General features: G+C 38.3%; 1 protein-coding gene across 4 annotated transcripts in view; it reads right to left on the minus strand.

Moving 5' to 3' along the window:
• The window catches only part of LOC128989740 (RING finger protein 207-like), a 35,178-nt gene extending 18,545 nt beyond the window's left edge, over positions 1-16,633 (minus strand). For all 4 annotated transcript variants that reach the window (XM_054411769.1, XM_054411768.1, XM_054411767.1 and 1 more), the window contains exons 1-6: positions 16,229-16,633; positions 10,265-10,413; positions 7,977-8,083; positions 7,223-7,384; positions 6,124-6,296; positions 4,775-4,966 (exon numbers count right to left, since the gene is read on the minus strand). In XM_054411769.1, coding sequence (XP_054267744.1) covers positions 4,775-4,966; positions 6,124-6,296; positions 7,223-7,384; positions 7,977-8,083; positions 10,265-10,413; positions 16,229-16,443 — 998 coding nt within the window. In that variant the 5' untranslated portion in view covers positions 16,444-16,633. The remainder of the gene's footprint in view (positions 1-4,774; positions 4,967-6,123; positions 6,297-7,222; positions 7,385-7,976; positions 8,084-10,264; positions 10,414-16,228) is intronic.
• Positions 16,634-19,178: the final 2,545 nt, after the last annotated feature.

The raw sequence follows: 19,178 nt of genomic DNA on the forward strand, positions 1-19,178 counted from the left end.
TAGACATTTCTCTCAAATACAAATAAATACATTTTTCTCAAACGACTATAACATAAAATTAAAATACATTTTTATACAATACATTTTTTTTTTTACCTAGAGCGCTAGGCACGAGCCTGAAATTGTTTTTCACATTACTTCAGACTAGACCTAGGGGTTGCGGCAATATCATTTAGATAAAATTTGAACCTGGGACCTCTCGGACCGAAGTCCCGCGCTCTAACCACTTGACCAGCTCGTTCCCCGTACATACAATAAAAAATAGGCCTATATGTTATTTAAGGAATTATCACGGACATTTCCATCACGGTTGGTAAAGTTGTCGCGGTGTTTTGGGATCTGGAATTTGATTCTCTCCTAACATGAGAAAGTATTAATATATGGCAAGAATAGTTCACAAACTAAAGATAAAAATTACAAAACAAAAACTACGAGAACTGTAATGTTTATTAGTCAAACCTAACAATAAATCCTGAAATAAAACCATAGTTAGTAAAAATAGAGGGTGGAAGCACACAATCTACTCAAGATAGTGGCTCATTTGCTAATTATTTCAAATCTATATTAAGTACCTGGGGACCGAGCTTTGCTCGGGGAAAATCATTAGTTCACTCTGAAAGCAGTCTTAGTATTGGAGATACATAAATCCATTCCCAACCTCCACACGGCTCGCCTTTACTACGCCCTACACCATTTCCTACGTCATGGACCTGTTTCCCTCCGTTCCTATAGCACTTTAGGATTGTAGATACCTTAATCTAATCGTTATTAACAGTTCCCACACTCTGGACAGCTCGCATTGACTACTTCCTTCACCACTTCCAACGTAGCGAACCTGTTTTCCTCCCTTCCCATAGCATTTCAGAATTGCAGACACCTTAATCTAATCGTCATAAACAGTTCCCACGCTCCATACTACTCGCCTTTACAACTTTCTTCACCACTTCCTACGTCGCAAACCTGTTTCCCTCCCTTCCCATTGCATTTAAAGATTGCAGATACCTTATAATCTAATCGTCATAAACAGTTCCCACACTCCGGACTACTCGCCTTGACTACTTCCGTCACCACTTCCTAAGTCGCGGACCTTGTTTCCCTCCTTTCCCATAGCATTTTAGGATTGCAAAAACCTTAATCTAATCGTCATAAACAGTTCCCAAACTCCGGACAGCTCGCCTTGACTACTTTCTTCACCACTTCCTACGTCGCGGACCTGTTTTCCTCCCTTCCCATAGCATTTCAGGATTGCAAATACCTTAATCTAATCGTCATAAACAGTTCCCACACTCTGGACAGCTCGCATTGACTACTTCCTTCACCACTTCCAACATAGCGGACCTGTTTTCCTCCCTTCCCATAGCATTTCAGAATTGCAGACACCTTAATCTAATCGTCATAAACAGTTCCCACACTCCGGACCACTCGCCTTGACTACTTCCATCACCACTTCCGACGTCACGGACCTGTTTCCCTCTCTTCCCATAGCATTTTAGGTTTTTCCTTACCCTTATCTAATCGTCATAAAAAGTTCCCACATTACCGACAGCTCGCCTTGACTACTTCCTTCACCACTTCCTACGTCGCGGACCTGTTTTCCTTCCTTCCCATAGCATTTTAGGATTGCAGATACCTTAATCTAATCGTCATAAACAGTTCCCACACTCCGGACAGCTCGCCTTGACTACTTCCTTCACCACTTCCTACGTCTCGGACCTGTTTCCCTCCCTTCCCATAGCATTTTAGGATTGCCCATACCCTTATCTAATTGTCATAAACAGTTCCCACACTCCGGACAGCTCGCCTTGACTACTTCCTTCACCACTTCCTACGTCGCAAACCTGTTTACCTCCCTTCCCATTATATTTAAAGATTGCAGATACCATAATCTAATCGTCATAATCAGTTCCCACACTCCGGACTACTCGCCTTGACTACTTCCTTTACCACTTCCTACGTCGCGGACCTGTTTCCCTCCCTTCCCATAGCATTTTAGGATTGCAAATATCTTAATCTAATCGTCATAAACAGTTCCCACACTCCAGGCAGCTCACATTGACTACTTCCTTCAACACTTCCTACGTCGCGGACCTGTTTCCCTCCCTTCCCATAGCATTTCAGGATTGCAAATACCTTAATCTAATCGTCATAAACAGTTCCCACACTCTGGACAGCTCGCATGGACTACTTCCTTCACCACTTCCAACATAGCGGACCTGTTTTCCTCCCTTCCCATAGCATTTCAGAATTGCAGACACCTTAATCTAATCGTCATAAACAGTTCCCACACTCTGGACCACTCGCCTTGACTACTTCCTTCACCACTTCCTACGTCACGGACCTGTTTCCCTCTCTTCCCATAGCATTTTAGGTTTTCCCTTACCCTTATCTAATCGTCATAAAAAGTTCCCACATTACCGACAGCTCGCCTTGACTACTTCCTTCACCACTTCCTACGTCGCGGACCTGTTTTCCTCCCTTCCCATAGCATTTCAGGATTGCAAATACCTTAATCTAATCGTCATAAACAGTTCCCACACTCTGGACAGCTCGCATGGACTACTTCCTTCACCACTTCCAACATAGCGGACCTGTTTTCCTCCCTTCCCATAGCATTTCAGAATTGCAGACACCTTAATCTAATCGTCATAAACAGTTTCCACACTCTGGACCACTCGCCTTGACTACTTCCTTCACCACTTCCTACGTCACGGACCTGTTTCCCTCTCTTCCCATAGCATTTTAGGTTTTCCCTTACCCTTATCTAATCGTCATAAAAAGTTCCCACATTACCGACAGCTCGCCTTGACTACTTCCTTCACCACTTCCTACGTCGCGGACCTGTTTTCCTTCCTTCCCATAGCATTTTAGGATTGCAGATACCTTAATCTAATCGTCATAAACAGTTCCCACACTCCGGACAGCTCGCCTTGACTACTTCCTTCACCACTTCCTACGTCGCGGACCTATTTCCCTCCCTTCCCATAGCATTTTAGGATTGCCCATACCCTTATCTAATTGTCATAAACAGTTCCCACACTCCGGACAGCTCGCCTTGACTACTTCCTTCACCACTTCCTACGTCGCAAACCTGTTTACCTCCCTTCCCATTATATTTAAAGATTGCAGATACCATAATCTAATCGTCATAATCAGTTCCCACACTCCGGACTACTCGCCTTGACTACTTCCTTTACCACTTCCTACGTCGCGGACCTGTTTCCATCCCTTCCCATAGCATTTTAGGATTGCAAATATCTTAATCTAATCGTCATAAACAGTTCCCACACTCCGGACAGCTCGCCTTGACTACTTCCTTCACCACTTCCGACGTCACGGACCTGTTTCCCTCTCTTCCCATAGCATTTTAGGTTTTTCCTTACCCTTATCTAATCGTCATAAAAAGTTCCCACATTACCGACAGCTCGCCTTGACTACTTCCTTCACCACTTCCTACGTCGCGGACCTGTTTCCCTCCCTTCTAATAGCATTTTAGGATTGCAGATACCTTAATCTAATCGTCATAATCAGTTCCCAAACTCCGGACTACTCGCCTTGACTACTTCCTTCACCACTTCCTACGTCACGGACCTGTTTCCCTCCCTTCTAATAGCATTTTAGGATTGCCCATACCCTAATCTTATCGTCATAAACAGTCCCCACACTCCGGACCGCTCGCCTTTATTACTTCCTTATCACTTCCTACGTCACGGACCTGTTTCCCTCTATTCCCATAGCATTTTATGATTGCCTTTACTACTTCCTTCACCTCTCCCTACGTCGCGGACCTTTTTCCTTCCCTTCCCATAGCAATTTAGGATTGCAGATACCATAATCTAATCGTCATAAACAGATCCCAGACTTCGCACTGCTACCCTTGACTACAATAATATCGAGTAATCTTCAGTATAATCTTTGCTAAATATTAACAAGGGATTATTTTCCTTTTGTACTGTATTTATAATTTGCTAGTATACTGTGGGTAGTTGGCTTATTACGAACACATGCCACAACTTCAAGTCTTTTGTTTACTTTTTCCTTGTTATTTAATTCAGCCAACATGGTTACCTAGCAACCCATAAGACTAATGTTAAAAAATGTGATTTTCAGTTTCATTTTTCTACGTAATTCGATTTTTGTTGGCAGTTCTAACTGCAGTAAACTCGTTTTTAGGCCAGAAATAAACTATTTACAACATTTGAAGAAAATCGTCGGAGCCGTATTCGAGATCTTTTTTGCAAGCAAGCAAGCATACATACATACAAGCAAACATTGCTCGTATTAGAGTATAGGATAAAAATGAATCCCTTTTTTGATGGCATTCCATAACTCGAGAATAGTGCACCGAAATAGATAATTCTTTTTTTGTTGTGTTCCTTAGTGCTAGCGAACGAGCTTAACCTAAAGGCGAGTGAGCTCAGCGAACGATCTCCAACCAATAGGAGAGCATAGCGAACGAACTTCAATCAGGACGTGATTGAGCGATGCCAACGAGCTCATCTTGTTAATGAACAAGCATTTGACATAAAACTACATTAGGTCAGGCCAGCTAGTGCATAATAGTTAATACTACCACATTGGAAAATAATAGTCATATTTAATCTTGATCAAGTGCATTAAAACAAAGCAATCTTAAAAATCCAGCACCCTCCCGGCTAGTTATCTGTCGGATAATTGAGGGAAAAAAGTTTAATTTTCTCAGAAATAAAACTTCCTAAATTGCCTCATGGCTTTCCCAACAAATAGATTACATTTACGTTTACTTATCAATACTTACCTGAGGGGCTGGGATAGCTGAGACACGGATGAGAGTCGATCCATCATCGGATAAGCAAGGTCAAGGAATTGGAACTTGTTGGCAGAGGTCATGAAACTCTGGCAGAGAAGCAGGTGCATGTGTAGAATAGGCAACACTGTACTCAACGCCACTAAGCTGTTCTTGAACAGACGTTCCTTACCCTCAAACTGCCTGTAACAACCAAAATATACAGTACATCGAATCACTGGTTACAAGTACTGTTCAAAAACTGTGCTGTAACTGTAAGTAGATAACTGTAAGGCAGGACCATTAGGTTCTTATTTCGCCTTAATGAAGAAGGGTTTTAATTTCCTTTTATTTCGAACACTTATGTTGCATAATTGAAAAAGATGAATTGGAGGAATAGAATATATCAAATCAAATATCTGTATTCATTTTTATGCACATTGTACAGTAAAAATTATCAAAATAATCACACAGGTTCAACAGGATAAAAACAACAAAATACATATTATAAATCTAGTAAGATAATGTCAACCATCATAGCAACTTAGGGAGGTGTAAAATCTTCAAAAGAATAAATTGCTAAATTTATAAAAAACTCTTTCAATATTTTTTAAAAATTGTTTGGATCCATTTCTTTTTTAATACATACTGCATGAAAGGTGTGTAACACACTTTTTTCGTCCTACGCTAGGTACGAGCCTGGGATTGTTTTGCATATTACTTCAGGCTAGACCTAGGTGTTGCGGCATGATCACTTAGATAAAATCCATTGGCAATTGGGGAAATTTGAACCTGGGACCTCAGGGTCTGAAGTCCAACGCTCCCCCCACACACTAAGGACACCAGATTCTTCAGCCAGGTCACAATTAATGTCAAATGACCAAGGCAGCTAGTTGCAGTTAGGTAATTGGATCATAATTAATAAACACAGAAAATATACTTCTAAACAGAAGTTTTCAACCCCTGTGCATAGAATGTATCAACCATCAGTACTTTGGTACTATACCAACCACAACGATAAATCGTCATCCAAATAATATTTAAATTAGTTTAAATGACAAAATCTTCCTAACCTCACCTAACCCAACCATCCTTAGGTAAGGTTAGATTAGTTTATAATTATTAGGTGTGGTCGGTATAATACCAAAGTACCCAATTGTCAAGCGAAGCAAGGGGTGAGCCCAGACAGTAGGAGAATGAACTGTACTGATAAAAATAAGTGATAGCACCAAGAAACGAACCATAGGATTCACTTTACCGCCTGAACCACTGACTTACCAAACACTCAATTACTTTAGTTTTTTTAAATATGAATTTTAAAATTGTCACATTACTATTCACAGCTGCTGTGGTTTGCTAACCTTTGAACTTCCAATACCATGGATGACTGAGTCTTGTTGATAGCTTCTTGCATCCCTTGAGAGAACGAGTGGATCGTCATCTTCTCGGCGTCTGTGTTCCGTTGAAGTTCTTCCAGCAGATTACGATAAGCCATCACTCCCTCATGCACCGACGTCTGGATATCTCTTACTGACTGTAAGCAGCAATTACACAATTATAACTCTCAGTTATGAAGTAAAGATCATCCAATAACATTTTTTTGGACGGTTGTGAAAACGCAGTAGAGCACTTGGACTTGCTATTTTGGAAACCTCCATGGTTGTAAAGTTTTTGCATCCTTCCTCTTGAAGCTCTAAATTACACACTTACTTCCCTTTACTTTGACCAGGACCTACTGATGGTAAATCTCTACCAGTACAATTTCCCATTTTGGCACCCCTTTCCCAAAACTTGCTGGAGCTATCAGAGACAGATTTACATATCTGACACCCCACCCTACTGTATAATAGCTCACCGCACCAGCCCACAGAAGATTGCTATTTCTGTTGCCACTCACCAATTCATCAGATGCCACGGAACGCAGCTATCATCTCATAACTGTGCCGCCCATAGGCCTGAGCCCTGTTGGTACCGAATTACCAGTACCAACATTTTTTGTTCTTTGAATAAGTACTTTTCCCAAGAAACGGTAACCATGCATTGAATTTTTCGATACCGTCCGATCACTGAACAACCTTACTGCAGTATAAATTATCATGCAAAAAACTATTCATCTCTATGATTTTATTTTATGCTTATGACTTAAACTTGTGCAGTCTGAATTTTTTTATTTTAAGAATAAGGAGGATAGCAGCTAGCTTGAAGAAGTACAGGTAGGCCATGGAAAATACAGAAGAGAAACTGAATGAACTCATTAAAACTTCCTTTAATGAAAAAAAAACCTACTCCTGAAGTTGGAATAGGTCAGCATATATTGTTAAGGATATAGCCTACAAGTATAGAGTGTTAGACTACATATTTGCTAGGTATGCCAATATTATTAATAGGCAAGCATACTAAGCACAATAAAGCATACTAAGCATTAATTAATAAGCAAGCATACTTTACTCTGATAATTACCAGAAGTGAGGATTCAAGTTTCTTGGAGCACTGAGTGTAAGCAGTGTCTATATCCACACAATGAAGCCTAGCCTCGGCAGGAGTGTCTCGGAAACAATTGACACACAACATGTTGCGCTGGGACATGGAGAACATGATGTACTGCTCTCCGTGGACAGAACACTGCAGAGACACCAATCGTTTCTTTCAATATTATGTGATACAGTAGAACCTCCATAGCTCGACACTTTGTGGACTAATGGAGTGTCGAACTATAGCGAGTATTGGATATTTACACACGGGAGTATTTAAAAAATGAGATAAAGCAAATAAATTTAATGGATAGTATAAAACTTGATAAAAACCTATCAACTTACATCTCTACTATACATTCTTAGGCTTCTTAATATATAAAATAGTTTGTAAAATTCAACTTTGGATCTCGGAAAAAATTTAAGGGGGCACTCCACCCAAAAACAGGCCTCAACAAATCTAATTTTTTGGATCCCTAATTGATATAATAATCATAAAATTCTTCTACAAATGCTCTTTTGGGCTTAATAATAACAGTTGTAAATAAAGGAAGATAATAAACAAATTTGATCAGCTGTTTCAGACTAAGAGTTTGCTTGTTTCTTCTCTACTATTTGTTCTATCTCATTAACAAAAAATCTCATTAAATATGAAATGATCAGTACTGTATAAGTATTCCACCAGTTAAAACTTGGTGGATAAAACATTTTAAGGTTTTATTTACAAGTTTTGGGACACTCACCCTCCTATGCACTTCCTTTGAGCATTTAGACATGTGAACAATGTCATGAGTAGAGAACATCTTTGCTCGATGTGTGTTTTCCCGACATTGGTTGCATAAAGCCTGGCCTGTAATGAGAATATGATTAAATAACATATAGGCATACTGGCATCAAATCAAACTTTATCGCACATTATTGTTACTTTTACATTAAATTTACATCTGATTATTACCTGAGTTGTGTGATGTACCGGTAATTGAATAGTTTTTTTTTAACATATCTGCCAGAGGTTAGATTGAACAAAAACGTAACAAAATATTGCTTTTGAATAACAAATTTGGATACAATAAAAATACTAATTTACATGCTAAGATAGAAAAAGTTAGAATTTTTTAATTTGAGGAATTTAATCCCATAGGCAAGGCATCATGCTGTTCATGTTTGGTGCTAAAGAAACAGATGAAGCATGGGTTATTGGTGAGGTGCAAGCTGTGGTCGATTGGTAGAGAGACTTTAGTCCCTAAGGTCTTTGGTTGACAATCCGACACATCTGGATAAAGCGCCTTAGGACCTCGACTTGCCCCTTGGAGAAATTGGTGTAAATTTATTTAGTTGTCTATTATTTATCTTTGTCACAGATAGGTTGATTCTTCACACACACCAAACTATGATAAAAATAGGACCCTTTGGTGGTGACTTTCCTCACCACGGAAAGACAAATTAATAAACAAAGATGGGTGTACTTCTTGATTCAAATGGGCTTGATGAATCTCTTAATATTTTCAAAATTTTGTGTTTAGCTGATAACACCATGTAGACCACTCGTCTATGCCACCCCCATCGTCTATGCCATCTCAGGTTAGCCCAAGTTAAGACACAGAAATAGCCTTTTTTTCAGTTAGTCTGGGACGGAGGCGTCATCCTGTAATCCAGCTACTAGGAGGTCATGAATTGTGGATATATAACCCTCCGAGTGTCCCTTGTTTTGGCCTTAATGTCTGCCTATTTTTAGCTCATTTGCAAGGTTTTATTAAAACGGATCTGAGAAGCTTAAAAACAATGTTAATTATACTGTTCTATATACCATTTTGTTTGGAAAATCATGGGCTTCAATATTATATATAAAACATAAGGAACATTTGTTTAAAAAAATTTTTTTAGGTAAAAAAAAAATATTTTGGAAAATGTTCAAAAAAAATAATAAGTTCGCGCTCAATGAAATTGTATAAATTGTAGGCCTATAAATATTTGAAAATAGCCACTTTGTTCTACATTTTATGAGGATTACAAATATATAATCATATAGTGAGGTAAGTTATCAAATAAATAAGTTATGAGTGAAAAACAGATTTCAGTACATTGCGTTTAGCTAAGAATGCATAGCCTAACCATAGCTAGGAATCTGGCTGATAATTTACATCAATATCACTACCTACTTCTTCAGGATCATCAACCAGCCCTTCAAAATCACTTAAATCTTCTTATAATGCACCACGTATATCACTACTTTTGATTTTTAACACTAAAACAATGATAAACGTAATAAAACACATCAGTCATCGGTCCGAGGATAACCAAACTGTTTACAAATACGCACGTCAGCTGTCTGCTACAATTACGATCGGCTTGGAGAACCTACAGCGCTGAGACAGACCTCTGGAGAAAGCTTATAATTTAACGAAAAGAACGATACCTAACTCGATCCAGTTCAATCCGATTCAGTCAGTCATAGAGCCTTTGCCGTAAACAGTGTTCGTGAGTCGCTGCAGCGACGCATGACACTCGGAGGGTTATAAGCATGCACTGTGGATGCGTTGCTCCCTGGTGTGGATTAACGTCCGCACTAGTGAGTACTACGACTATCCACAGTACTATCCTCAAAATTAGACCAATTCGTTAATTACAATACTAACGTGTACCAACCGTCCTCAGCTAGATCCTGAGCCATATTAACTGGGCAAACAATGCATTGCATGCTGTGTCCCCGGTGACGCAGCCGTCTCGTGCCACGGCACGCCATGCGTCACTGGGGACCCATCGCAGCGAATGTGTTAAATTAACAGACCTGTCTATGGAACATCCTTAGTCAGTCAGTACCTATGTAAGAAGACTACAAGATCGTGCCACTCATCCTACACTCATCTCCATTCATTTGTCTTAAAGTACTTATTTTCGTATGGTAGCCATTTTATTTCAATTACAAGAATTATAAGTAATTATTATTCTCATAATTAAATTTGTTACTATAGGCTTATTATTTTAATTTAGTTTGACCCAAATTTCAATTTGGTTTAAAACAACAACTGACCGCAAGTGCTGCAGAAGTACATGGAGGAGCGATCACGCTTATCGCAATTGGCACAGGGAGGGTTCTCTGCATTGTACAGCTCTATCAGCTGACGCATCAGTAGATCTGTTTGTGGAACTGAGGAATTGTCCTTTAGCTGGGTGGATTGGCTGGAATAACATAAGATTGATTACAATAATAGGCCTGTCTCAGGCGGCTGGTCAAAAACCAATGAGAACCAAGTGCGAAGGAGGGGGGGATTACGGGAGAGCCCCTCACGTCAGTTTAAGAAAAATTATAAAAATTAATTTTAATTTTAAGTTTAACTTTCATAACCTTACATAACTAACCAAACTTGCTGATAATATAAAAGAGATATAAGATAAAAATCAAATAAAGGTTTACTAATCGAAAAAATAGTTCTGTTCATAAAATAAAATTATAAATGCATCAAATTCTAACTAAAGATATTCAGTTAACAAGTAATCACATTCTAAGCAAAATCTTTCTCAAAAAGTTAGTGTCACCGGTGGGATTCGATCCTGTCCATGGACATGAGCTAAATACTCTATCCACTACACCACGATCACCAAATGGCAGTACTTCGTATCATTGCCGTATTGGTGTTCCCTCAAGAGAAGAAAGTGACATCACGCCCCCCCACTCCTTCGCAAAAGAGGTCCTCATTGGTTTTTGACCAGGACCCCAAGACGCTAGAATATATGTTAGCCTACCCAAAGTGACATCACTATTGCTACCCAATATACAATTTGATAGGCTATGAAATTTGTTTTATTTATTTTCCGAGTGGCAAGTACTAGAAAATTGAATTATTTACCTTGTTTAGGCCTTTTACCTTTGTTCTTGCAGAATTCTGTTTTTTATCCAATACACAAACATAATCCCCTCAAAATTCTAACACACTTGTACAAAATTGCAACTGATTTCTGAAAAAATCATAAGTTGTGTGCAAAAAAATGTTGAGTTAAAAATATTGTTCACAAAACAAAATAAATGACTTGACAGCATTGACATTTGTTGTCTAATTTTTATATACGGTAGTATTACGGAATAGATTTAATATTTCAATTACAATGTCTCAATGCAAAAGTGTTGGCCTAACAAAAATAACAGTAATAACTTAATAATAATTTTGCAAATTTATAATTCCTTCACATATCACAAAAAACTATGTGCCAATTGATTCTTCACAGCTTCATACCATAAGCTTTATGAGTTCATTAATTATATGTCCATGTTATTGTTATGAAATAGGCTATCAGTGGCGGTTCCAAGGGGGGGGGGGCTACAGGGGCTAAAGCCCCCCTTGGACCCTGGAGAAATAAATTTAAACATAAGGCCGGCCACACATAGAACCAGGCAAGGCGGGGCGCGACAGGGCATTTTGCCCCGGGGCGTCTTGTGCGACGGGAATTGCACAAGCGCTTATGGAGCTCCACACACAGGACCGGGCGAGGCAGGGCACGTCGAAAAGACGCCCCCGGGCGCCCTCAGGGCAAAATGCGAAGGTCTCCAAAATTATGCCCCGAGGCAAGTCGCTGCCGGGCAAAACTTTCTGCGCATGCGCGGTCATGTGATTTATTCCCTTAAAGGCTAATTTTGATAAGGATCATTTTACAACTGATTCAATTTACATACAAGACTGTAACAATTTATACGACCAAAGATTACACCCTTTGATAAGACTACAGACTAGTGATGATATTACTACAGTAGTTGAATAACTAATAATTTATCTTGGTATTGATAACTGAGGAAAGAGAGGGCCAACGTTCATATCTTAAGGGTTTCAAAAACCACCCCTCTGGAGGTATGACTTTAAATTTTGTTTTCTATTCTGCTCCCAAGTATAAAGTCAAATCTTCTCAAGGCTCAGAAATAAAAAATCCCATATTAATTTTCAGCTTTATGGGGGCTAAACTTTTTACTTGACGTGTCCTGCCTCATTCTGTGTGTGACAGCAACAAGACAGGGCTTAAGTCAGGCGTCTCGTCGTGCCCTGTCGCGCCCCGACCCGCCTGGTTCTGTGTGTGGCCGGCCTAATAAAACAGACATCAATGTTGTTTTTATTAAACTTAATAAGCGATGGCAGGAGTAGTATTAGTTCTACATAGATAAACTTAGTGGAAAATAGCACAACAAATAAAACAATATTACACTATGGAAAGTTGTACGCATCATCTATTTTTTACAGCAGTCAGCTATTGACATGCTAGGGCAAAGGCGAGTGCCGAGCGGGGACGGGGAAACAGCTGATTTCCTGATGTTCCATAGTTGGTTGTCAAATTGTCTGATAGCCACTAACTTTACACAGATTTAAATGGTTGGGTAGACATTTCTTGGCTCAAGCTGAGTTTATTTCATATTTAAATGGGGAGGATTGGAGTTTTTTCTGTAAATTTTTAAGGGAGGCTTGGTTTTATAGATGGGATTTAATCCAAGAATTTAATTTTTAATACGACTCTCTGCTGCATATACCATAGTTAGACGTTACTTATTTATTTTTTCCTTATGTATATATATAAAAAAAAATATTTTTGTAAATGAAGTTAAAAGTGTATAAATTATTGTTTTTTTAGCGAATTTCCCTATAGGGAAGTAGCTATTACCGTAGGTGGCACGGTAAGACCTAGACCCGGGACCGATTTACTTTTTCATTTTGATGTCCCCAGAGGCCAAAAACACCATTCGTTCAAATTTTTATATATGTATATATATATAGACTTATATATATATATATATAGACTTATATATATATATATATATATATATATATATATATACGTCCGTGAACGCGATAACTTGAGTAATTTTTGTCCGATTTTGATGAAATTTGGTTTAAAGGTGTAAAGCGGGATAAACTTGAATGAGTTCGCAAACCAGCACGATCGGACCATGGGAACGGGGCTTTACGGGGGGTTTTATGGGGTAAAAATTGGTTTTTCTCACTTTTGACCCTCAAAACACAAAATTTCCCGATTTCTCTTTAGACCTTTTTAAAGAGCTTAAAAAAACAAATAATTTAGTATATAACAGTATTTTTGTTCGATTATTAGTAACGGAGAAAATTTAAAAAATTGTAAATTTAAAATTCCCATGTTATTCTTATGGAGAATATTGTCAAATGTTGTATTTTGCTTGTTTATGGATATATTTTGATCAAACTTGGCAAATTTATTTATTTTGTACTAAGCTATCAACATTTTACTCAAAAACACACTTTATTAGTTTCCTTGTAGCACCAAACCTAGGTACTCGTTAAACCTAATGTTATTAAAATATATTTAACTGAAAATCAATTCGGACAAATGGAAATTCGCTTAGTCGGCAGGTTTGCTGCGGCGGGGGTATTTTCTTTTATATTACTGTACTGTTGGAATTGTTTTTTTTTTGTTTGGTAAGGAGAAGGTATGTATGTTGCCAACCAAACAGACGGTCAACATTGACCATTGTTTAATAAGTGTTAGGTTTTTATTTTAGCAGTACCTATGTATTTTATTTTATGTGCAAGTTAGTGTTGTATATGTTGTACATATGGAGGTAGACTATTATGTAATTTGTACAATAAAGCACTTTTTCATTTCATTTTTCATTTCATTTCATTTCACTAACTTTACACAGGCATCAATCAGCAAGCGGTAGCACCAGTAGCAATTACCATTGACTATATAAACAACACTAGTGTTAAAATTTATATAGTCAATTCTATTACTGAATTCAATAGGCCTACTATACATATTGTGACAGATCTATGAAATGGAGGAAAACATAAGGTTAAAAAATGTATCTACTTGCTTGAATGACATAAAAGGTGAAATGGAAGGTTTTAGGACAATTGGGCACAGTTCTTGCCGATAGAGATAGGGCTTTATAAAGTCACCAAACGGCTTATAGGGGATATGGCTTCATAGTCTACAGTTTGCCTACCATTGTTTTGAAATTCATTAATGCAAGTGTGTCGTTAAAATCTCTACTTGCTCATGACAAAGACAAATAACAGGTGAAATGAGAGGTTTTTGGACAGTTGGACACAGATATACACATTAATAATAGCTTTAGAAAGTCAGTAAAAAGCTTTTAGGAGGATATGGTCATAGCCTACAATATGTTTTGCGATTTATGAATGCAATCGTCGTAGTTAGTTTTAAAAATATCTTCTTATTCATGACAAATAAATGGGGAAATGGGAGGTTTTGCACACAGTTCTAGACGTTAAAACTGGCTGTAGAAAGTCACCCAACGGCTTTTAGGAGGATATGGCCGTAGTCTACAGTGTGTTTTGAAATTCATGAATGCAATCGTCATATTTGAATTGTTTAAATGTCTATTTGCTCAAGACAAACAACAGGTGAAATGGGAGTTTATGGTCAATTTGGCACGGTTTTAGGTGTTAAAAATGGCTATAGAAAGTCAGTTCAACTCATGGCTTGAAGGCTTGGACCCCCTGCTTTATTGGGGGGGGGGGGGGGGCTCCACACCCACCAAGCCCCCAGTAGGCCCCCTCCTTGACAAGGTCCTAGAACCGCCACAGTAGGCTATATACAAATTGTAATCAATTTATGATATAATTGTAGGCCCTATAACTGTATTAAATGTATTCCAACTGAATTGCACTGAATATTGTTGATATTTAGCCTAAGAGGGTGACACACTATCGATCTTTTCACCAAACAAGACCCCGAACCGAGCAGGGAGAAGGGGGAAGGGAGGTCGAAGGGAGCATGTTCCATAGTGTGTCAGGGGTCCGTACACCGATGCAGACGGCGAACCAGACATTAGGCCGAGCAAGGAGACGAGTGTTCTAGAGGCGGTTTTTTGGGGAAAGATCAAAGAAAAGATCGGTCCGATGTACGGAGTGATGTACGATAGTGTGTCACGGTATATTTTTGCCCCGTACACCGTCGCTAGCGCTGCACCGAGCGGCCGCCTGCTTTAGCGTTGATAGGCCTAGTTCTTATTTAATATGGAAATTAAATTAAACTGATTAATTTGTAAAATTAATAAATATTGGGTAATATTTTACCGTTATATATTATAGAAATTTCATTTAGGCCCTATGTTGTAATTTTGTGGTTTGTTTGGTCTATGATGAACAATGAACATGTATTTTACAAGTTGAATCCGTTAAATAAATTATATCAATTATGTTTAACTATAATTAAGTACAGTAATTGATGTTATACTTAAATTCTTTCAAAATAATATAAACAATAATATTATTAAAGGCAATTAATTGACTGGGACGGGTGGTGTCGTCCTGTAATCCTGCTACTAGGAGGTTACGAATTGTGGATATTTATAGACATGCACTGTGGATGCAATACTCCCTGGTGTGGATTAAGGTCCGCACAAATGAGTACTACGACTATCTGCAGTACCATCCTGATAATTAGACCAATTCGTACATACCAAGGCAAAAATGTGGTTCGGATTCCACTATATACTGTAGGTCCCTTAGTTGCCATTAGCTGTAGGCCTATGGGCTATTAATTAACAGCTGTGTCTAAGGAATGTCGGCATTAGTCACTAACAAGACTACAAGATCGCGCCACTCATCCTACACTCATCTCCATTCATACTTGGCTTAAAATACCTACTTTGTATGGTCGCCATTTAGTATTAAAAGTACTAAAGTATTAATGATCATTCTGTAACAAGTTATTTCATATTTAATTACTGTTTTATTACATTACTGCCTCCGTGCTCTCCATCTCTCTCTAAACTCGCTTTTGCCGTGCTCGGTAGAACTAGTCTGGTCTTGCTCTTGTTCGGGGAAATGTCCGGATTGAAATTTTGCTGATAATTACCTCCCTTCTCCCTGAAAAGATCGATATAGTGTGTCACCGCCTTTAATGTGTCTCAATAAGCAAAAGGTTTTTGAACTCCTAACACAATAGGACTAGTTTGGTGTAGGGTATTTGTTAAATATTATACTTAAGTTGTCTAGCTGGAAAGGTTATTTACCTGCATAGTGGACAGGTTATTTTTCCATCAATAACTCTTCCTCTCAAACATCTCGCACAGAAAGTGTGATAGCATGCAAGTAAACACGGTTCAGTGTAGTAGTCATTACAAACATAGCAGAGAAGTGGATTTCGAGTTTGAGGATTTCCATCACCTAATCCACACTCGCTGCTTCCACCGCCATCCCCACAAATGTACGGGTTTGATGGCATCATATCCTGTAACTTTTGTCTAGAAATCAACTTACAGCACTTAGAACATTCAACGACGAGATGTTCGTAACAAAAAATATTGATAGAGTTAAAAAGAATTTATAATTTGAAACTTTACTTGTTTACCAACAAGTCTGAAACGAACTTCTTGCTTACTGCGTTAAAATTTGTTGTTAAGGTTTTGGAATCAAATTTAAAGAGGTTTACAGTCAAAATATTAAAATGTTAAAAGAAATAAGACACTTTTCATCCGCCATCAGTTATCCACCTAAGCTAAAGCTAACGACTAACGAGCTACTGCAGCTGCTGCAGCAGAATAATAGCAGAAGACGCAGAGGCAGAGGAGGAGGAGACAACAGGAGCAGACGACAAAGCCTTTTCAACCCGTTCGATTTCAGCTGAAGTGGCGCAGGATTATAGGAAAAATAATATATACATCATGGATTTAAAAGTGGGAAATTACTTAATTATTATTGCTTTAATGTTTGAATCTTAAATTAAGCAGTTGTATACATTAGACTGAACACATACATGATACAGGAAAAAATGCAATAACTTTTGCCGTCGGAAATTACACTTTGAGCCTTGGTTCAGAAATAACTATATCAAATATATATAATGATTCTGTGCCAGTTTTTACACCACATTGTATAATCTGAAACATGTTTAATGAGTTATTAGTTTTATTAACGTTTTAATGCACTAATTTGCTGACTAATAATTATTCACTAATATTAGAGTGGATTTAAAAATGTGCGCTTTATTCTTTGGTTACCATACCATAGGTAAACGCAAGTTTAAAAATCTATTGTTTTATTTTAAAATGAAAAAAAAGGTAAACTTTTTATCTATGATAATAATAAGTATTATGGAACCTGGAATCGAACAATCTATGGCTCATTATCGGTGGCCTCTGGACCATACTGCTACAATAATAATTGTTTAATTTACATCTGTCAATATGGTCCTTGCGTAGTTTGTCACTACTGCAGTTTCGTGCTCGTGGAGTACATCTTCAGGTGGAAGGAAGACCACAAAAGTGAAAAACATTTTCCTCACGTGAAGGTCGCCAATTTTTCCCAAAAACGCATAACACACGAACGGTACGAAAAAACATTTACTTTACTTGGCCAATACATTAAAACATTACACACGGGGTCCGACACCGGTAGAAGACAAGTCGCTGACGTGTGCTGTAGTCGGTAGCCCTTCCATCCTCACTTCTCTTATCAGAACCCTTTCTTTGGTCTTGTTCCAGGATATGAATGGCCATATTATAAATAATGTTATACTGGAATTAGGGTTGTTCGTTTAAAATATTCAATTCAATTCAAATTATCTTTATTCATCAAGTACATTAGAAATATATACATGAATAGTGTCACATTTCTTATAAGTTATAATAAAACATACATGCTTATAGTAAATGGGAAAAATTGTAAAAGAACATAAAACTAACAGTTAAAACATACTTTGATTAGTAGGGAAAGAAAAGTCAATTACAGTTCATCAAATGAATAAATAGCCCTGCTAATGAGAAATTTCTTGAGTTTATTTTTAAATTTTTTTATATTTACTTCTGCTTGTATGTCCTTTGGAAGTTTATTATAGAATTTTGTTCCGGCGTATTTGGGTTTTTTTTTCGAAAAGGCGCAATTTATGAGGACTTAATGCTAACTTGCCTCGATTTCTTGTAAGATAATCATGTTTCCTTCCAACCAGCTCTATTTCATGAAATCTGTTTTTAACAGATACCACTGTTTCAAAAACATACATACCAAAAACTGTCATTATATTTTCTGTTAATATAGCTTGGATGTACTTAAGGTAAATCTCAAATTCCTCAATGGTGTCCATTTATTTACTTTTTTGGCAAATATGCATTCTTCTAATTTTTTTTCTGTATATCGGTATAACTGTGGTTTAAATCTTTGGCACACCCAGGCAGTCCGGGCTCGGGTACAGTGCCCGGGCACAGGTCACTGGACCCGTCCTGGACGGGTTCGGCACAACGGCCCGGGCCATGGCACCGGCCCTCTCGGCGCCGGGCAACTTGTATAGCCCTGTTCCACCGGAAAGAAAGACAAACTGACAATAGCGAACAATTAAACAACACTGGAGTCTATAAAATGAGATGTAATGATTGCCCCAGTTTTTATGTTGGGCAAACATCACGCTCTTTTGCAACTAGATTTAAGGAACATTTACCTAGAAAGAATTCAAAATCAGCTTTTGCCAACCATATCATTGATTCAAACCACAGTTACACCGATATACAGAAAGAATAGAAGTAATGCATATTTGTCAAAAAAAGTAAATATATGGACACCATTGAGGAATTTGAGATTTACCGAGCAGCTAAAGTACATCCAAGCCATATTTTCAGTCTATCATTATTTATAATACCGCCATTCATATCCTGGAACAAGACCAAAGAAAAGGTTCTGATAAGATAAGTGAGGATGGAGGGGCTATCGACTACACACCACAGCACACACGTCAGTCATGATTTTTTCAAATGCCACTCTTGGCTTGTTGAGAGAGTCACTTTTTTTTGTTTTCACCATATTTATGACATGCTTATGCAGGCAGAGCAGATGCCCCACTACCACTCGAGAGGGGGAGAGGGAGAGAGTCGAAGCGGCCCAGCAGCGCAGTTCGCTGTTCGCTTCGCTTCGCGTTCGCAGTCGCAGTTCTTCACACGCAGTCCTCGCTCTCGCTCGCAGCGCTGTTGTGCC

This window comes from Macrosteles quadrilineatus, unplaced genomic scaffold, assembly GCF_028750875.1.
Source record: "Macrosteles quadrilineatus isolate MER2022 unplaced genomic scaffold, UCM_ALF_1.0 Scaffold_3__2_contigs__length_128488019, whole genome shotgun sequence".
Classification (NCBI taxonomy): Eukaryota; Metazoa; Arthropoda; class Insecta; order Hemiptera; family Cicadellidae; genus Macrosteles; species Macrosteles quadrilineatus.